General features: G+C 34.4%; 1 protein-coding gene across 1 annotated transcript in view; it reads right to left on the bottom strand.

The window, feature by feature from the left end:
• The window catches only part of SLF1 (SMC5-SMC6 complex localization factor 1), a 61078-nt gene that overhangs the window by 21059 nt on the left and 18707 nt on the right, over nucleotides 1-21312 (bottom strand). Inside the window, exons 5-12 of the mRNA XM_063087077.1 lie at nucleotides 15828-15990; nucleotides 10159-10296; nucleotides 8490-8624; nucleotides 6303-6425; nucleotides 5157-5210; nucleotides 4013-4171; nucleotides 3000-3163; nucleotides 11-142 (exon numbers count right to left, since the gene is read on the bottom strand). Of these exons, the coding sequence (XP_062943147.1) occupies nucleotides 11-142; nucleotides 3000-3163; nucleotides 4013-4171; nucleotides 5157-5210; nucleotides 6303-6425; nucleotides 8490-8624; nucleotides 10159-10296; nucleotides 15828-15990 (1068 nt within the window). The remainder of the gene's footprint in view (nucleotides 1-10; nucleotides 143-2999; nucleotides 3164-4012; nucleotides 4172-5156; nucleotides 5211-6302; nucleotides 6426-8489; nucleotides 8625-10158; nucleotides 10297-15827; nucleotides 15991-21312) is intronic.

The following is a 21312-nucleotide window of genomic DNA, read 5'->3' as shown; positions in this document are numbered from 1 at the left end:
TAGAACTTACTTTTGACTCAGGTGTTGTACTTCACTTTCAACTAAATTAAAGAAAAATTTGAGCAGTGTCAGGTGGAGCACCTTAGAGCCAATAATATTTTCTGAAATTTGATGACAAAAACTTTCATTGAAAAGGCAAGACCTGAAAAACATGAACCCAACAATCTATAACACACAAGGAATTTACTGAGTAATTTGTGGACAGTTTTTTTTTGTTTGTTTGTTTTTTAGGATACTGTTGGAATTTTAATGAAATTTTCTTCAACAAAATATAGAGCAAATTCAACAAAATTTTTTCAGTAATATATTTTCTTCCTTTAAAAATTAAACCATGTCAAATTTCATGAACATTTAATTCTTAATAATACAGATCTAATTTCTCTGTTTTTCAGTGATTGCAATATTTAACAACTATCAGGTACTCTCCCTTTGTACTCTTCATTTCACTGGTAAGAACAAAGAATTATGAATTTCATTAAGTACTTTTGATCCAAATGACCAGCTATGCTCTCAATTTACAATACTTGCCACATCATTTTCTTTCTTACTCAAGATTATTTTCTTTAAAATTATTTAGTAGAGAAAGGTGATTAGGGTTACTTTTAAGAGTTTTTAAAATTCAGTATTTTCTTCCCATCTACTATTATAGCCCTGTTCGACAGAATGTTCTGCGATGATGGATATATACTACTAGACACTTGAAATGTGGTTTGTGTACCTAAAGACATGAATTTTTAATTACTTAATCTTAATTCAATTTGAATATAAATAGTGACATGTGGGTACTGGGTTGGACAGTACAGTTCTGTATTTGTTTATTTGTCTGTTTATTTATTTCTGGCCAGTACGAACATCAGTCCTTGATGTTATCAGCACCACACTCTTAACCAATTGAGCTAACTCACCAGCTCCTACAGTTTATTTTTTAAAGAGAGCATAAGATTTATAATCTCCTAGCTTTCTTATCAACTATATTGACAATGTACTTATAACTTTCTACCTCTGTCTCTACTTTCCACCTCTGCCTCCATTTTCCCTGTCTTCTTTTTGAATACCACATTCTCAGGTTAGGAGAGTCCTTAATAGCTATTAAATTTAATAATTTATTTAATACTCAAATCTGTTCTATAAGATCCTCCATCCCCATATAGTTAGTTAGTCTGTCTGAAAACTGCCAGAGATAGATAACCTAGTTTTTCTTCTTTTCCTTCTTTTTTAAATATGTATTATAAAGTATTTCAAAGATACAAAAGTAGAGACTATTGTCACTCAGATCATTTATACTCCTACCACTTCCCTAGACATCCTATCCTTAACAAACTCAAATATTTTGAAGCAAAACCTGGGTATTTCAGTTGCTTAAAATGTCTACTTTTAAGGTGACCAAATTCCATCTCCTACAGCATCAATTAATTCATCCAAACACTTATTAAGTACTTATTATGTTCCAGGTATTACATTAGATGCTGAGGATGGAAATATTTAAGACTGGGCACTCACTCTTAAGAAAGTCACAGGCTGATGGGAGTGACAAACTTACTTCAAAGGAAAGAGCAAGAGTTTGGATGTGGCATCTGAGTAATTAGGAATTGGTCAGATATTTATGAGGTGGCAGGAAGGGAGATTATATTTACACACACACACGCAGAGAAAATATAAGAGTAAAAGGGTAGGAAATGGAAAATAGTCATTGGGCACATTTGGGAAAGCGATGAAGATGAGAATGGAGATATATACAGAGGCTAAATCATAAAGGGTCTTACGTGTTTTGCTAAGGAATTTGAACTGTCTTCTATAGGAAATGTGAGAGTCAATGAAGGACTTTAATCTGGGAAATGACAAATCACCTTGGAAAGAGCATTCTGAGGCATGCTGGAAGATAAATTAAAGGAAAAATGTAGATCAAGATCAATAAAGCAGCTATTGCAATAGTTTACATAAGAAGCAACAGGGGCTTTTAAATAAAGGCAATGGCAGTGAAAGAAGAAACATTTAGAAATTAGAAAAGATGCCAGCCACATAAACCATATTTCCTCACATCCTATACCTATGCTGGGCTAGCAATATTGTGCTGGTATCGTATATACATCTCAGTCACCTTCAAAGTGCTGGAACTGTTATTTTATTTATCTTTTTATTTCTGAAATGTAGAATACTGCCTGGCTACTCAATAAACATGTGTAGAAGGAATGAATAAATTCATGCTAGCTAGCTGATTAGTTTGATTCAAATATATCACAACAAAGATGGTAGATGAATCTTTATGATCTCAAAGAATTAATCAAAGGTCTAGCTTTTGCCTGGCTAGTCAAATATCCTTTCTCTCTCACTACTAGGGACCTCCTAAAACTAAACACTTGGATAAAAAGAGATCTTCTCAGACAAAAGAGGGCTATTAGATACGGAGAGCTATCAGCATAGAAAGGGGGAAATGATTAGTTCTGCTACATAGGAGGAGGAAGAATTTCTGGAGACAGTAACATTTAGAAGACAAAGGAAGGTTTAGGCAGATGATAGCATGAGCGGAGGCATGAAAGAGATGCCATATTTAGCAACATTAAGTTCTGTTTCAAAATTTAAATTTCTAGCCGCAAATAACTCCAAAAACCCTAAAATAAATACTGCATAGTTATAAATATTTATACGTTTGATGACCAAAATTTGATGATATGCATATTCAATAGTTTATTTTTCTTCATTTTAAAAACAACATGCAAACGTGATTTTGCTAAAAAAAATAAAATATAATAACTTGGCTTTCTAGTGAGTCCACTTCATGTAGTCACTGAACTTTTATTTTTTTAATAAACAGATTGGCAAACATGACCAATGTAGACTTGCCCATTTTATGAGTTTTGCAATAAACACAATAAAACAAATGCACCACACACTCACTTTTTTCTAGAAACACAAATATACTTCTTTGATCATTATATAAAAATATATATAGCATAAAAACTACTACATGAAATTTAGCATCCTGACGTGAAATTCCTTACCTTATAAGCACTTCTACTAGAGACCATGCTCCTTTCATACAAGTTGGACACTGAAACAACTCTAAGTAATATCTTGACATGGCTGGGGACTTCCAAGGAGGATGCAAGCGAAGGAGAACTGACAATATATGAAAGTATCGACCAGAAAATGTATCTATGTTATCCTATTATTTAAAAATAAACAAACAAATAAAACACTATAGCTAAAAGTACAGTCTCAACAGCTGATTTAATCTAAAACTAGAACAATAAACCTGGCCTAACTTTCTTGTCAAATATGTGTTTTGACAAAGGAGATCAATGGAAATATATTTAGCTAGTTAAATACTGCAACTGAGAGAGAGGCACACTATAAAAATGTATTTACACATTAGGTAATCCTAGTTATTAGGACTAGCTTATATAAAATGCTCATTTTCCTTTTCATGATTATAGTGAAATTAACAATTGCTGTATGTCACCCAAAAGGATCTAAAGGTTAAAAAACCATTCATGCAACATTCTTACTTATCATCTACATTAGTCTAATATACCTTATGCCAGTTATGTTCTCAAATTGGCACTTGATAAAGAACATGATTAGAAAGCTACCTTTGAAATAGCTGCTCCTACTGCTTTTTGCAGTTTAAGGAGTATGTTCATTCTCTATGTATACTATGAATAAAAATGATAATTATCAATGTACTAAAGGAGCCATTACCAATGGCCCTCTAGATTATTATAATCTGATTTTTATGTTAGATACTTCACTGATATGGGAAAAATTAAATAAATTGTTTTCCAAAGAAAATTATCTTGGAAATTCTGAGAAAATAATATGCTAAAGCACTCAGAGTAGTACCCAGTAAATAGTTTACGAACAGAAAAGAAGTAACAAATGAGCACTGCATTTCCTAGTTTAAAAAAAACAAATTGTGAAAAGACAAAATAATCTGTTATAGAAAAAATGAGAATATGTTCATATTGTGACATTCTTTGAAAAAAAATTATAAACCCTTTAAGACTACTCTTACCTGTAGAACGTTCTCTAAAAGAGCATGAAGAAGGCATACAGGAGGGATATAATATGCCTGCAAAGAGGAAAGTTCCTCAATTGCTTCTTTAAAAAATTGTCCTTCTATGAGACTTTCAATTAAATTTAACACACCTCTGGGAAATTCATCATTTTTAACCTAAGGAAGGAAAGATTCTATAACTCAAAGAAGAGAAAGGTGAAATTCTGGGATCAAATTCTGAATTAGTAAGGAGCTTTAATTTTTCTCATCTATAAAATGAAGATAATTCTTGCTCTTGCTATTTGACAGGGTTGTTATGTGGAACAAAAGGATGCTATGTATAAATGTGTTTTACAAGTGTAACGCACTGCAAAAATACACATTATTAATTGTTATATTTATTATTTTCTGTTATCTTAAATACTAAAGGAATATACTACACCTAAAAGAAAACCTTTAAAAGGAATTTGCAAAGTTTGGTTGATAAAGAGGAGACCTCAGTCAGAGCTACAACTTTAGGTGCAAAATTATTATTTGATTTTCTTTTAAACTTGAAAGCAAATTACGTCTCTTACTACATCAAGATATCATCAAGCACAGTCAATACTCGTATTTGAAAAAGTGACAACTGTTAGAGAATCATAAAATCATTCTGAGAATATGCATTAACATAACTCTAAGAGTTTCACAAAATATATTCCTCTTGATCAAAATATTTTTAATAATAAACGTAACTACTTTGACTTAGTTTGAGATACTAAAAATACTCTGAAAGACTACATGAAATAAAACAATCAATTTTAAAGAAATAACGATATAAAAGAGATAATATGCTTTTGTAAATATTATATCAAACATTTAATCTAAAAGTAGTAATTAAGAAAGTTATGAAATGTGATTTCAAGAATACATATTTTACCTGTCATGAGCACAACATAAGCTTTAAATACTTGTGATCAGATTTTAATATGGTATGAAAACAAATTTTGGGGGGCTTTGAAGAACATTTTTCTTTTTCATTTCTGATTAGAGAAACTACATTCCAAATTTGATAAGAAGCTTTGTTGTGTAGACAACACATTCTTTTAAATAAAAATAGCTATAAATAACAACACAGAGCTTCTTTTTTGCCCGCATCACCACCCTGTTCCAAACTCCTTACCTCTACATTGTAAATTGGTTGTTTATCTATTCTAATGCAGTTGTATCTGAAAGCCTACAAAAACAGCAACCATATCATTAAAATTTAACATATTTAGGTTAGAAAATATGTTTAAGCTTACAAAGAATAAAGTCTTGGGCAAGCATACAAAACAGACTCAATGATAAATCTTTGGCTTCCACTTAGGATATAGAAGGCTGGAAGAGATGTGCTCCCACCTTAACAACAAGAAAAAACTGGATAATCTACCAAACCATTATTTTTCTTAAACCCAACAGAGAGTAGAGGTTGCTGTGCAACCAACTAGACTGAAATATAAAGACAGGAGCCTCCAAGAAAATGAGACACGAGCACTGATTTATCTGAGGCACAATACGGGAGGAAGAGGAGGCCTCCATTAAAGAGGACAAGAAAATTTCAGCTAAAATCTTTAACTGCTTGTTGAAGGCCAGATGTGGAATAGTATGAGCGTACAGAACACCTGAGAATCAAAGACACAAGTGGAGTTTGCATCCACTGACAGAATCTTCTCCAGGGACCTCACTGGGTGCTCATGCTAAAGAAAACCTCCTTCAAGGGCAGACTAGGAAGAGGTGAGGGAGGGAGAGGTGAGAACGGTCTGTGGGAAAGACAGCAAATCTTGTTATCCCCGGGGAATCTGAGAGGTAAAGGAACAGAAAAACAAAACAAAACAAAAAACCCCAATATACTATACCCCTAAAGAAGGGAAGGAAAGATCCTGGGCCCAGATCATTAGAATCCGTACCTCTGGAGGAGGAGCCAGATCACTGAGAAAGCCCCATCCCCCAAACCTAGGGACACAATGCCTGCCTCTCCACTGAGGCTGAACCAGGACAATGTAAAGGAGAACTTCAGCTCTCACCCTCCAATATCAGGCAAGCAAGCATCCAGTAAAGTTATAGCAGTCTGTGAACACATAATTTATCTGTGACATTACTGAGGTATAAATAGCACAGATTTCAAATGTCCAAATACATTACTGTTTATCATAACTTATTTTAAGACATATTAAACATACTAATGAATCACATATGCATACATATATATATGAATATAAAATTATATTTTGGTTATACCGGAGAAGGATAGGAAATTGTACTAAATTTTTAGTGTGCCAAATTTTACCTGAGCCCTATATATGTGCTTCTTTAAGGCATTTTTTATTTCAACAGTATCTACATCTGTCCTGATATCCTTGGTTTTTGATTCTTTGGCATAATTAGCAAAAACAGAATTCTTCATTTCTTTCTGCATAAACATAAGAGAACTTTAGACAAAGTACTAAAGATAGTGTCAACATAAATGATATCACAACAAACAATATAATGCAAGAAGAAAATATTTATACAGTGTTAACAATAGCAAAGATCCCCACAATCGTATATCAAGATTACACAATGAAAGAAAAAGTTTAAAAAGCAAACATTTCAATTTGAAAAGTTTTACCTAATATTTAAATATGTAGTTTTCATTTTAACCTGTTCCAAATGTTCCTTAGAACCTCTTTTTCTTTTTTTTTTTTTTTTTGCCATGTTAACGCAAAATTCATTATTTTTCATTACCTTTATCACTTTTCTGAAGATCCTTCTGAGTATATGTATATAAACATGCTGTGGTTTAGACCATAAAATAAAGTTACACTCCAGGAAAAATTTACCCAAGAAAGATCCCATTTAAAAGACAAGCTATCTTTTTTTTTTTTTTTTTTTTGTGACCGGCTGCACCGCGCTCAGCCAGTGAGCGCACCGGCCATCCTTACATAGGATCCGAACTCGCGGCGGGAGCACCGCTGCACTCCCAGCGCCACACTCTCCCGAGTGCACCACGGGGTCGGCCCAAAAGACAAGCTATCTTAAATGGGATCCTTCTTGGGTAAATTTTTCACAAGGGGAAAACAGGGCAAAAAATAAAATTTACATTAGACTGTATTACCCATACTACATATTTATGTACTTTAAAAGTTTTTTTTAACTTTAAGAAATTCAGCTTCTTTTTCAAAACCTTTGTTTTATCTTCTTTTTTGTTATATTCAGGCAAAACAAAATTCATTTGAATATGTTGATTACTAACTCAAATTTCTTCATGTATTCATGTAAAAACACTTTCACTGTGGACCAAAGTTAATTATAACATTAACTATGAACATCTTACCAGTATGACTCAAGAAAATTTTTTTCATAAGACATGCAGGTTATATTTAATACAGCAAACAACCATAAAAATCAGATTATATTTCTAGATTATATTAGGGAAGAGCCAGAAAAAATTAAAATTATAGCTTAGTTTACAAAGTTTTACCTGATCTCTATAATATACTTGTTCTATCAAGGTACTTTTAATTTCGTCATATTCAATGTCTTTCTTGCAATTGCTTTCTTTTTTGCGTTTTTTCCTCGAATTATAACTCCTTTGAATATCTTCATCTTTTTTCTTAATTTCCTTCTACATGTATTAAACAAATCTCAACATGAATGACATATGCTACAAAATCCAAATAAGCTCAAGAGGAGTGACTTACAACATAAGAATGCCATATAAAAAAAAGTAAGTTATATACAATAGGAAATCTTATCCACTGTTGGAGTGGGTACACATTAGCGAAACATTCTGTGAAACAGCTAAGCATTACCTAGTACATTTGAACATACACAGACCTTATGACCCAGCAATTCCACTCCTAGAAATATAGCCTAAGATGGAGAAATTCCTGAACATGGGCACCAGGAGTCATAATGTTCACACTGTTCATAACTGCAAAAACCAACCAATCAAACACACAAAAACCAAAAATAAATGCAAATGCTTATCAATAGTAAAATAAAGATATAATTGTGGCGTACAATGAAACAATGAAAACAAAGTCAAACCATGAAACATTGTATCACCAGCAAAAAAAGTCTATAAATAGCACCAACTAAAAAATGTTCATTAACAGTCCAAACTAAACAATATATTGTGAGAGACTGGAGGGTACCCTGTTATACACATAGCTGGTAAAATTAATGAAATTAATGAAAACTAAGAAAATAACACAAATTCTGAGATAAAGGTTACTTATGGGTAAGAGGGAGAAAAGGGAAGGCAGTTAGAAAATGACCCAGCAGGGTCATATAAAATTGGTAATGTTCTTTTCCTTAACCTAGCTGGTGAGCACATAACCACTCATATTTATATTTTAAAAACTGTACACAAATCTTTTAGAAGCACTTTTGTACCTATAATTAAGAAAAATTTCACGAATGACATTATGTGTGGTAAATTTAGAAAAGAATTGTAAAATATAAACATTAGTTTTAATTTGGAAAGTTTTACCTGATTTCCATATGTATGCCTTCCCATTTTAATAAATTTCAAGTCTTTACTGGAGTCTCTGAATTTTTCTTTTTTGTGATGTTCAGTCAAAACAGAACTAATATTAATATCTTCATCATGATTTTGTATTTCTTTCTGCATGTTTGTAAAAATACTTTAGTTAGACTGTGAATTAAATATAGCCTCAACACAACCACTGCAAATCACAACAGAAAAATCCACTCAGTAAAGTAGGTTTTGTAAAACATGCGCATATGAGATTAAATACAGTTAAGAGCCCTGTAAATTATATTACATTTTAGTTATACTAAAATAAAGCAGAAAAAATAGAAGTTTTAGTTCACAAAGTTTTATAGTATATTTACATATATGCTTAATTTAATTTACCTATATACTTAAGTCAGAGGAAAGAGTATTACAAACCACACTGTTTATTCATTATACTAAGAAATTTATTTTTAAAAAAGAGAAATTTCTACATGAATTTTATATACATCCTTTTGAGTTCTAAAGGGAACCAAGTTCCTTCTAAAGGCAACACAAGAGAATGGATATAGATAAATTTTAATAATTTCCATATCATTTACAAAACCTCTATTTTATTTTCCTACGTCTCATCAAAACTAAATTTATTTTAATAACTCCATCGTTATTTTACATTCCTTTCTGTATGCAAAAATATTTTATACTGTGGATTACAATGCACATTTCAACAGACACATCAACTCAAAAATCTTATTAAAACATGCACCTGTAGTTAATCATAGAAAGTAGTCTTTTAAGTCACGTAAATATCAACTATACTTTGGAAAAGCCAGAAAAAAATACAAAAGTATTCTGAGCTTGGAAAGTTTTAGCTAATCTTGCCATATGAGTTCTTAAGGAACTGTGCAATTTTCCAAAAAGTTCCAAATTCCTCCTAGAATTCTTTAAAAAATATTTGACAGATACAGTGAAAACAGAACTACTTTGAATTTCTTTCTAAAGTTACAAGGAAAAATATTTTAGATTACACTAATAGTAATTAATTACTAAGTTAATGATAATTTTATAAAATAATCAAATAGACTATTTTATAAAACGCAATATGAAACTGAACATAACTGAACATTAGCTCTTTTAGAGTAGAATAATGCCTTTTTTTAGTCGCTGCTGTTGTTTGAAAAATTGTACCTGAGAACTTTCTTGAGGGTACTTTTCATTGTTCCAAGTTCAGAGACTTTCCTGGTTTTTTTTGGTTTTCATGTTAATCAAAATAAAATTCATTTGTGTGTTATTTTACTGAATTTTGTTCTATATGCAATTAAATACTTGAATTTAGATGATGAATTATAAATATACATAGTGCTGACAGGTAAGAAAAATGCTTTATAAGACACATGTTACATTAAACATACAGAGGAGTTTTAAGTAATTCCTATGTGTTGAGAACAAAGTACGTATTAGAAACTCTGTGTTTCTGTATGCATATATGCATTATTTCAAAACGAGTCCTAAAACAGAGACATAGGGCAATTTCCTAATATGTTCAAATCATAAACTATAAACACATGGTTCAAATACCATGTTTCTGATTCCAAAATCCATGTTATTTCTACTACCTATTGCCTTTCAAAGAATTCTGTAAGAGCAACCAGAAAAGTACATTTTTTAGCCTATAAAATTTTACCTGGATTCTACACATGGTCTCTCTTAAGGCACCTTTCATTTCAAGAAATCCCATATCTTTCCTGAAATCTTTGTTTTCTTGATTATTATGTTTAGTCCAAACAGAATTGGTTTGGGAATCTTCATTCTGAATTTCTTTCTGTATGTAAAAATGGTTTAGGCAATCAGTTAAGTGTAACTTCAATATTCTGTACTTTTTACGGTATTCAACTTTATTTATAATTGCATAACACTTTAATTTGTGAATCAAACAGGTAGGTAAAACCAATCTTCTAAATCAAAGGTTATTAAATACCGGTAAAATCTTTCAAGGAAAAAAATCATTACATCAAAATCCTGAATAATAAAGTGATTTTTGTATATCTCACTAATTGTTGGTCTAGTAACAATCAATTCTTTTTAATCAAGAACAAAATGTTTTTTCTAGTCCCTGTCCAAGTTAAAGTTACAATCTATATTAAAAATTGTCAGATTATGTATAGATTGTTTCTCAGATTATTTTTCGGTTGTTTACTGATAAGACTTCTCACTTGCCAGTACAGTATACCACACTCAGAGAGGAAAAGGCTAAGCAATAGCTGAATTCACAGCTCTTATTTTACTTGAATTGCAACAATTACCTTCCTAGCTTTATCTCAAACTATTAGATTTCTCTTGCCAAGAAATCCAAACTGCATTCATAAACCACCTACCAAAAATTAAAAATAAAAAAAAAAAACCTCACATATGTACCTATACATATGAGTATAATTCTAGAAGTTTAGTAAGATAAAGGGCTGGAAATAAAGGTGAGTTCAAGACAATTCCTAAAATGTACTTATAAAAGGGTGTTCAGAGATTCTCTACCTTTACCCAAAGAGACTGGAGAATCACTGCCCTCCAAGGGAACAATTATGATAAAAGCCAAAATATGGTGTGATCTTTGATTCCTTTTCACTTGTACTGGGCTTCCTACATGGATATAAGCCTGCTTTTTAGCAGGCTGGAATCCTGCAACCACCTAACAATCCCTGAAAACAGCTGACTGAATTTCTTTACTAGCAACTCAGAAAACTGAAACTGAACACTAAGAAAAATAAAGACTCTTCTTCCTTCCTATTCCTAACCTCAAAGAAAGAATTACTCTGAATGTATAAACAACAATTTCTGTTAAGGACAACCTGCAGTGGGAAAAAGAGTCAGTTTCTGGCTGTAAATTTCATTCACATGGTTGACAATAGGAGAATAAATCCACAGGTCCAGATCATCAAGAATGTCTAAAATACAGGATGAATTTATGCCATATAGACTCCAATTTACATAGAATGCAAAGGAACATACCATTACCATTAGCATCTAGGCAAGAAAAACTGTTTCTTAATCCTGAATATATTTACTTTTGTATCCATTTCAGACACTATATATAGACCTGTAAATTAGGATGTAATTAGGATATTAGCTAACTGTTAAAAATCATAACCTGATAAACTATGATGTTTAGAAGATTTTTTAAGTAAAATAACCTATTTTCTGTACAGCTAACCAAATTATCAACTTACATTTTTCTCTAAGCCACCAATACTCTCTCCAATTGGCTACTTTTATGAAATATACAGGAATTATTTTAACTGTAAATATTTTTATTCCTTATTTTATAAATATTTCTTTAGTGCCAATTATGTACTAGGCAGTGTATTAGGTTTTTATCTCCCCGTACAAACTAGGAAAGAAAGGCCACGTGTAGTATATTTCAGGAACAGGGCAGCAGTTGTAGCAATGAGAGCTGGCTTGGCTTCTGCTTCAGATGTTTAACTTAGTTTCCTGTCTTGGACTAGGTATGACATAGTCTGGTCTCTAAGTTTTATTCCAATATTCAGCCAAGGTATTTGTTACACAAATTGAATGAATTCATGAGCCTTGATTATGGGATTCATACGAAGATGAAAAGCCAGAGAAATCAAGTAAAGAACAAGTCTTTTGAGTTTTACTTGGTTCTTAACTTGTACTTATATCCTGATTCTTAAATGGTATTTCATAATCCTATGATTAATTACTAGTTTATGATACTGTTTACAGCATTATGTATTTTTTAAAAGCATTTTTCAACTACCTAGAAAACGACTAAATGAATATCAAGGAAACCTAACAATACCCAAAATGAGGAGAAGGAAAGGGACTAGCGGAGGAAGATTTGAGGAAAAAAGCATTAAAATGTATTGAATGCTTGACCTTAAATGTTTGCTCTGACACATGACAGCTGTGGGATCTTGGGCAAGTTATTTAACCTCATTATACCTTCACATCATCAACTGTAAATGAGGTCATAATACATACCACAGTGGAACATGACATTTGAATAAAATTATGTATGTTTAGCATAGTGCCTGGCACATAGTAATCACTCAATAAATATTAGCTCAGAGTAGTAGCTGTAATGATTCTCACACCAACAAAAGCAATGTAAGTATTTGCTTCTACATACAGAGAAAGAAATTAAGGCACAGGATGCATGTGCCCTATCGCCACAGAATTAGTAAATTATAAATGTGTGTCACAAATTAGTTGATCTGGTTCAAAAAGTCTCTTGTTTTCTCTGTTATTCTTAGTATATTCACATATGGCACATGATTTTTCTGTGGTTCATTTTATTTTCTTTCTTAAGCAGGTAGTCTAAAGAAGTTTTATCTATCCCTAAGTATCCTCTCTTTTTGTGAAGCTTTCCTTGGGCCAAACAATTGAGATATGTTAATCATTTGTTCCCCTGTACTCCTGTACATTGCACATAGTTTTATCAATGCATAATTCACACTGAACTGAAATTAATAGTTTCCACATTCTTTCTCCATCAGTAAATAGTATCTCGAAGTCTGAAATATTGTCTTACTAATTTTCATATCCCTAGTGCATTGCACAGAGCCTAGTACAGCAATAATCTTCAATAAACATCTACAAAGCTGAATTAAATAGATTCCTGATTCTGTTACTTGGAAGTTTTCCAATAAGTATGAGTAGGTTAAACAAAACTATTTAAATGGTTGTTACTCTTAGTCATCTTACATGGCAGCTCTTCTTAGATGACACTTCAGAATCCATCTAATGAGAAATGTAATATTGCTCTTTGCCAAAGTGGTAGAAGAAAAGCAAAACATTAAAATGAAGTTAACTTTCTAATTTCTTCTGAGAAGTGATCACAATGTGCCTTACTTATTTGGACTGGTTATGAACTCCCAGCTGTCTGTCTGGAACTTATAAAAAAGTATATTCTAAAACCAAATATAAATTGGAGGTCATCTGCTATTTATGGTCGATATTATTGCTGCTCTCCACTATTTCAGCAGTTGAATCTGAATGTTATCAGATTACTGCAAAATAAGACTGTGGATAGTGCATATTATATATTGGACTTTATAATCATTTCTTTTTACAGAAAAAAGACAATTCAGATATCTTTAACAATCTAGTTAAGAATGACTCTCAATCTGTTAACAGTTAATACTACATCTAAACTATTCAGAGGTCTGTCAGGTAGGATGCTTTTGGCAGCAAAAAATAGAAAACCAACTCTACCTTAAACAGCATGAAAATGTATTAACTCATAGAATGGCAATGTGGTGAAATGCTAGGACAGGTTTCAGGGTCGGTTAATCAAGCAACTCAAGTATCAGCAAGGATCCAGGTTCTATTTCTACACTCTGCTATCTACAGGGCTGGCAGGCTAATTTTCCTCATGGTCAAAGAATGGCTGCTAGTAGTAATTCAGTTTACATTCTTCTATATTCACATATGGCAGGAGCCAGTCTGCCAATGGCTCTCTTTTCAGAATGAGGAAGAAACTTCCAATAAATTGTAAACTACCACTCTTCATGTCCTGTTGATCAGAAGTGATTTACATTCCTAGACCAATCATTGTCAAAGACAATGAGATTAGCCACAGTCCAAGCAGATCCATTCTTTGAACTAAGGTTAAAGTTCTAATCTACATTGCTGCTACTCACTAGGGAAAGGTAATTACAAAATGATATATTACATCTACACTTAGAAGACTTAAAATCTTTCATAATTTCTCTATTAATCTAACAAATATTAAATGAGAATTCATGTGCCAGGCTCTGTACAAGCTGATCAGGATATAATTATGGAAAAGAAAGACATGATCCCTCATGACAAGGAGTTTTTGGTGTAGATGGGGAAATAAGACATTAATCAAATAATCAGGCAATTAATTAACTGTAATTGTATTGAGTACTATGAAGCAAAATAATGCTATGAGAACACACTATAAGTGAACCTAAACTTATAAGGAGAACAGGAAAGCTTCCTTGAAGAGGTAACATTATAACAGGAACCTGAATGATGAGCAGAAGGCAGGAAGACATAGGAGTAGTAGGAAGACCTTTCCAGCCAGAGAAAAATCTTAAGAGAAGACACTGAGGTGGGAAGTAATAGCTTGTTTAAGGAGATAGGCAGAGGGCAATTTTGATATAGTATAGTGAGCACAGAAAAAAGTGGAGCAGAATACAGTTGAAAAAGTAGAAGTGAAGGGAAACCTCTAGGAACTTGTAAGCCATGTTTGAGATTCAGGACTTTACTCAAAGGGTAATGGGAAGCCATTGAAGAGTTTTAAGTAGGAGGGTTTCAGAATTGTTTTAGAAACAACATTTTGGCTGCTCTTTCTGAACTAGAATATACTGTAGAAGGAAAAGTAAGAGTAACTAGGAAATATTAGAAAGAGTACAGGAAGAGTAATTAGGAGTCTATTCCCAAAGCACAGAAGAAAGTCAATGAACTTTGATTTGATCAGAGAAGTGATTTGATTCCAGAGATATCTGAGATAAAATCAATAGGACTTGGTAGTTGACAAGATGTGAGGAGTAAGGGAAAGGAAGGTTCTAAGAGTGATTCCCAGGTCTCTGACATAAAGTATTAAACAAAAGGTAATGGTATCTATTGAGATGGAAAACACTGAAGAAGATGATTTTTCCCAGATCAAGATTGTTTTTGGACATACTAAAGTTTGTCTTCCACCCTGGGTAATTCTTCTTACAAATTCTCCTTTACTTATTTCTTGAAGGGTTTCTTCTAGGGTTTGATCTTCCTCCAAACAACTTGAAAATTGGTATTTGCACCAAGTTGAGAGAGGGAGGTAGGGAAATAGAACAGGAAAACAATCCCCAAATTCTCATATAATAGTATTTATACCACTGCTATTTTACTTATACTTTGATTAAAAAAAATACTTAAAATTATTCACTAAATCACTGAAAACAAAAGTTGAGACTCAAAACTTAAACTTAAGCAAGATTCTTTCAAATCTATAAGAAGTATTTAATACTTAATATATATTTAATAAGGAATATTTAGGTAACAGAGCAATTGCTTTAAAAAAATTTGTCATTTTAGGGGCCAGCCCGTGGCTCACTTGGGAAAGTGTAGTGCTGATAACACCAAGGCCGTGGGTTCAGATCCCATACAGGGATGGCCGGTTGGCTCACATGGGAGAGTGTGGTGCTGACAACACCAAGTCAAGGGTTAAGATCCCCTTACTGGTCATCTTTTTAAAAACAAACAAACAAAAAAACACTGTCATTTTAATTATTTCTAATCACAATATTTTCAAAAATAACTTTAATATATATTTCTCTATATTGGTATTTTATGAAATAAATATTAAAAAATGTTTATTTTACTTACCTCTAAAAGAAAATCTCCTAGATACTGAATTGGATAAAATGGAGCCTTAAAGTTATCCTTTTCTTCTTCAGCCTTGATTCTTGCATTACTGGCAAACACATGAGTTATTCCACTTGGTGAACTTCTTGGTAAAATAACATTTGCCTTTCCAGCCTTCAAGACTCTAAATTAAAATGTAAACAATATAAAAAGTATTAGAAAAATTGAGAATATTTATTAAAATTATCTAAATCAAAAGTGTAACCTTCTGAAAGGAACCAATTCCTTTGGGTTATTCAAGATAATGAATAATAATTGCAATCAATAATTTCTTAAATTATAAGTTGTTCAGGCTGCCGAGGGTGTCAGTGTGACAGCCATGCAGGACCCCAGCAAACAGACCCTGCTCCCAAGAGCCTGACTCAGCCACTACTGAGGGTACCAGTACAACAGGCAGCTGTGTGGGACCCCAGCAAGTGGGCCCCATCCCCAAGAGGCTGACCTGCTGCCACTGAGGGCACCAGCATGACAGGGAGAAATGTGGGACACTGTCAACAACACTCCCTGTCATTACCGCAGACATCAGAGCTGAATGTGTGGGCTGTGACAGCCACCGCCACAGCAACTCCCACCACAAGGGCAGCTCGCTGCCACACTAGCAGTCACTGCTACCTCACAGGTGACCTGATGACCACTCATTGGCATAGACATTAAGAGAGTCACAAGTGGAGCACAGGGAAAGACAAAAAAAAAGAGAAAAACAACCCAAATTGAGGAGCACTAGTATAACCCAGTGGACCCATCAGGGTCAGGATGCCAACAGGCCCACCAGGGAACACCCACCATAACCTAAGAGTGACCAGACTCCAAGGTGCTACTCCCCAAAATTCGAGTTTGCGCATGTCCTGACGAGCCAATGTAGTATCACCAACCTCGCAAGGAAATGCAAAGTGCCCCAGGGACTAGGCCACAGAGACACACTAATGCAACTCTAATACTGAATTTGGCCAAAGTACCTACATGGAGACTGTGGGGAGAATAGGATAATTTGGTCAGGCTCCCTCGACTCAGGTCCGGATGAGGGTAGAGCAGCACATTCTGATTCTTTGGAAACAGGTTGTGTGGGGTGGAGTTTGTGTGCATGTGCACCAATGTATCTTTTTAGTTTGCTGCTATTGTGTGTTCTGCAGTTCGTGGAGCAGAGCTGGCCGACAGAGCTTGTGTCTGGAAACAGAGCATGTTTACTCTGCTGGCAGCTGCTCAGTTTCAGTTTTTCTTTGGACTTTGCTGGTAGCAGTTGAGTTTCTGAGTTTCTCTGCAGACTGCTTAGTTGATAGTGTTGTGTGTCCTGAATAAAGACTATTCCTTCTTCAACCAAGACTCCAAGGACCGTTTTGTCTGGTTACCTAGCTCGTAGACCTGGATGTGAAAGGTTTGTGAACAGGCTCGAGGAGTCTGTGAGCTCCAGACCCTAGCCCTAGCTCTATAATTGGTGTCATCGGCAGGATTAAGCCACAGAGACTTACACCACTGTGTCTACCTGGAACCAAAACTAAAACAACCCATTCAAATGTATTTATAAAACACATCTACAAGAGGAACTCCCTCTCCTAAACTCCATTCCAGAGTACTAGAAAAAGCAACTGCTCTACCAAACGACTAAACACGAATGTAGAGATACTAGAAATATGAAAAAACAAGAAAATATAACACCAAAGGAATATAATAATTCTCAAGTATCAATCCTATAGAATAGAAAGTCCTTAAAATAACTGAAAAGGAATTTTAAGCAACAATCCTAAGGAAACGCAATGAGATACAAGAAGACAAAGCTAAACAACACAGTGAAATGAGGAAAAGTATCCAGGACCTGAAGCAGGTACAAACACATTTATGCCCTAAAAAAGAATGTAGCAGAGTTTGTGGAGCTGAAGGATTCATTCAAAGAAATAAAAAACACAACAGAGAGCTTAAGCAGCAGGCAAGAACAAGAAGAGAGAATTTCTGATCTTGATGATGGCCTTTTTGAAATAACCCAGGCAGGTAAAAAAAAAAAAAAAAAAAAGTCACACACAAAAAACAAAGAATTTTTAAAACTTAAGAAAACCTATGAGACATAGCAGACAGTGTTAAGGTCACAAATATCCTAATAATGGGTGTTCCAAAAGGGGAGGAAAAAGAAAAAGGCATAGAAAACATATTCAATGAAGTAATAGTGGAAAACTTCCCAGGAATAGGGAGAGATATGGTCTTTCAGATCCTGGAGGATCAAAGATGCCCAAATAGATTCAACCTAAAAAAGTCCTCTCCAAGACATGTGACAGTCAAACTGCCAAATCAAAGACAAGGAGAGAACCTTAAAAGCAGCAAGACAAAAGTATCAAGTCACCCATAAGGGAGCCACTATCAAACTAACAGCAGACTTTTCATCAGAAACTCTAAAGGCTAGAAGATAATGGGATGATATATTCAAAATACTAAATGACAAAAATTGCGAGCCAAGAATACTATACTCAGCAAGGCTATCTTTCAGAAATGAAGGAGAAATAGTAGATTTCCCAGACAAACAAAAACTGCGGGATGACGCCACCACAAAAGCAGCCCTACAAGAAATCAGCAAAGGATTACAGCACCTGGTATCTGAAAAACAATCATCACAAACATACATACACAAGAAAACAAAACCCACCAGTAGAACAAAAATGCAAATGTAAAAGACGAAAGAACTTCATCTAACCACTTCAAGAAACCAACAAATATGGAAGACAAATAACAAATTGGAAAGAAAGGAATAAAAGATATTTAAAACATCAAAACAAAAAACAGTAAAATGCTCGGAGTAAAACAACAACTTTCAATAATAACGCACTGTAAAAGGATTAAATTCCCTGCTCAAAAGACACAGAGCAACTGACTGGAATTAAAGAGAGAGACCCAACAACATGCTGTCTTCAGGAAACAACCTCACCTATAATGACACACACAGACTAAGAGTGAAAGGATAGAAAAAGATATACCATGCAAATAAAAGCCAAATACCATCAAAAGTAGCTTTTCTTGTATCGGATAAAATAGACTTTATACCAAAAACCATAAAAAGAGACAAAGAAGGCCACTATATAATGATAAAGGGAACATCCAGCAAAAAGACATAATAATCATAAATACATATGCACCTAACATTGGAGCAGCCAGATGTATAAAGCAAACACTATTAGACCTAAAATAAGAGATAGACCTAAATACCATAATAGTTGGCAACCTGAACAAACCTCTTTCAACATTGGACAGATCATTGGGCAAAAAGTCAACAGAGAAACACAAGACCTAAAATGCACTTCACACCGATTGGACTTGGCAGACATCTACAGAATATTTCATCTAACAACTACAGAATAAGCATTCTTCTCATCAGCACATGGAACATTCTCCAGGATAGACCACATGTTAGGTCACAAAACAAGTCAAAACAAATTTTTAAAAATTGAAATTATTTCATATATTTTTTCAGACCACAATGAATTAAAACTAGAAATAAATAACAAACAAAACTCTGGAAACTATATGAATACATAAAAATTAAATAACGTTCTCCTGAATGACATATGGGTCCAAGAAGAAATTAATCAGGAAATCAAAAAATTTCCTGAAACTAATGAAAACAATGATACATCATACCAAAACCTGTGGGATACTGCAAAAGCAGTACTATGAGGGAAGTATATCACAATAAATGCTTACATCAGAAGAACAGAAAGATCTCAAATAAACAATCTAATGCTAAACCTCAAAGAACTAGAAAAACAAGAACGATCCCACCCCAAAGTTAGTAGACAGAAAGAAATAATTAAGATCAGAGCAGAACTAAATGAAACAGAAACCCAAAAAACAATACAAAAGGTCAATGAAACAAGAAGTTGGCTTTTAGAGAAGATAAACAAAACAGACAAGCCATTATTAGCTAGGCTAACTAGAAAAAGAAGAGAGACACAAATAACAAAAATTAGAAATGAAAAAGGAGACATTACAACTGATATCACAGAAACACAAAGACTCATTACAGACTATTATAAACAACTGTACACCAACAAATTCGAAAACCTGGAGGAAATGGACAAATTTCTGGACACATACAAACTACCAAGACTGAACCAAGTAGATATATATAACCTGAACAGACCGATAACAAGCAAAGAGATTGAAGCTGTAATTAGCAGTCTCCCAACAAAAAAACATCCAGGACCAGATGGCTTTCCTGCTGAATTCTACCAAACCTTTAAAGAAAAATTAATACCAATTCTCTTCAAACTATTCCAAAAAACTGAAAAAGAGGCCATTTTCCCAAACTCATTCCATGAGGCAAACACCACTCTGATACCAAAACCAGAGAAAAATACAAAAACAACAAAAAAACTACAGGCCAATGTCTTTGTTGAATGTAGATACAAAAATCCTCAATAAAATATTAACAAACAGAAGAGGGGCTTCTAGTCAAGATGGCAGAATAGACAGTCCACAGTGTCACTCTCTCCAACAAATCAACCAATTTACAACTATAAAAAAGCAATAAAAGCCAAGCTGGGGTTGCTAGAGCTCAGGGGAAGAGGAGAAGAGACCTATGGAGTGCATGAAGGTGGGAGAAGCCACGATGAGAAAAAGAAAAAATCGGTCCAACCATTTTGTGCTGCAGCTGCTTTAAGTCAGAAGCTGCTGAACACATGAAGCAGGAGCCGGCAAAAGCCACAGCTGTGCACTTTGGATGAAGTTGCTTGGAGGTGGCGGGGGAGAAGAGGGCCTTGGTGGCCCCTGGGCCAGCAAGACCACTAATGGGTTTCCGATAGACCTGCATAGGAGTGAGGAGCCACAACAAATGAAAAAAAGGGGCCACTCAGAGGCCAGTGAGTCACTGCAAGGGACCAGCACATGGCCCATCCCATGGGAAGTGTTTGCAGCACGGGTGGTGGGGGATATGGGCTCATTGGGGGAATACTGGGGCACAGCAAGGACAGCTAACCAGCACCCAAACAGCGAAGGAACACTCAGAGGAGACTGGTCAGGAATACAGTATTGCATGGGCTTGAAGTTTCATGAAAAGACTCAAGGCCAGATCAGAGTTTCTACACAACTCAGGTGCACTGGGTCTCTGGAGAGCCAGAAGTACCTATAAAGTCAACCATTAAAATCTGAGCTGCACAAAAAGCCTTCCCTAGGGAATCAGCAGCAAAGCAGCAATTTAGCTCAACCACAGAGCTCAAGTACTGGTCCCCACAGGAAGTTCCCCCATTTTAGAAGTAAGAAAAGGACAAGAAATTAGTTCCAGCCCAGGCACTCTGCCAGTCCCTCAAGGCCCACCTGTGGTCCTGAGGCATGGAGTCAGGGACTGGACCCCCTCCCACAACCAGGCACCCCGCCAGTGCCTCGGGGCCCCACCTGGGGACCCGAGATATGGAGCTGAGGACCGGAGCACCCTCACAACCAGGCACAATGCCAGCACCAAGGAGCATGC

This window comes from Cynocephalus volans, chromosome 2, assembly GCF_027409185.1.
Source record: "Cynocephalus volans isolate mCynVol1 chromosome 2, mCynVol1.pri, whole genome shotgun sequence".
Taxonomy (NCBI): Eukaryota; Metazoa; Chordata; class Mammalia; order Dermoptera; family Cynocephalidae; genus Cynocephalus; species Cynocephalus volans.
Note: the sequence above shows the minus strand (reverse complement) of the source record. Positions and strands in the feature narration are given on the sequence as shown.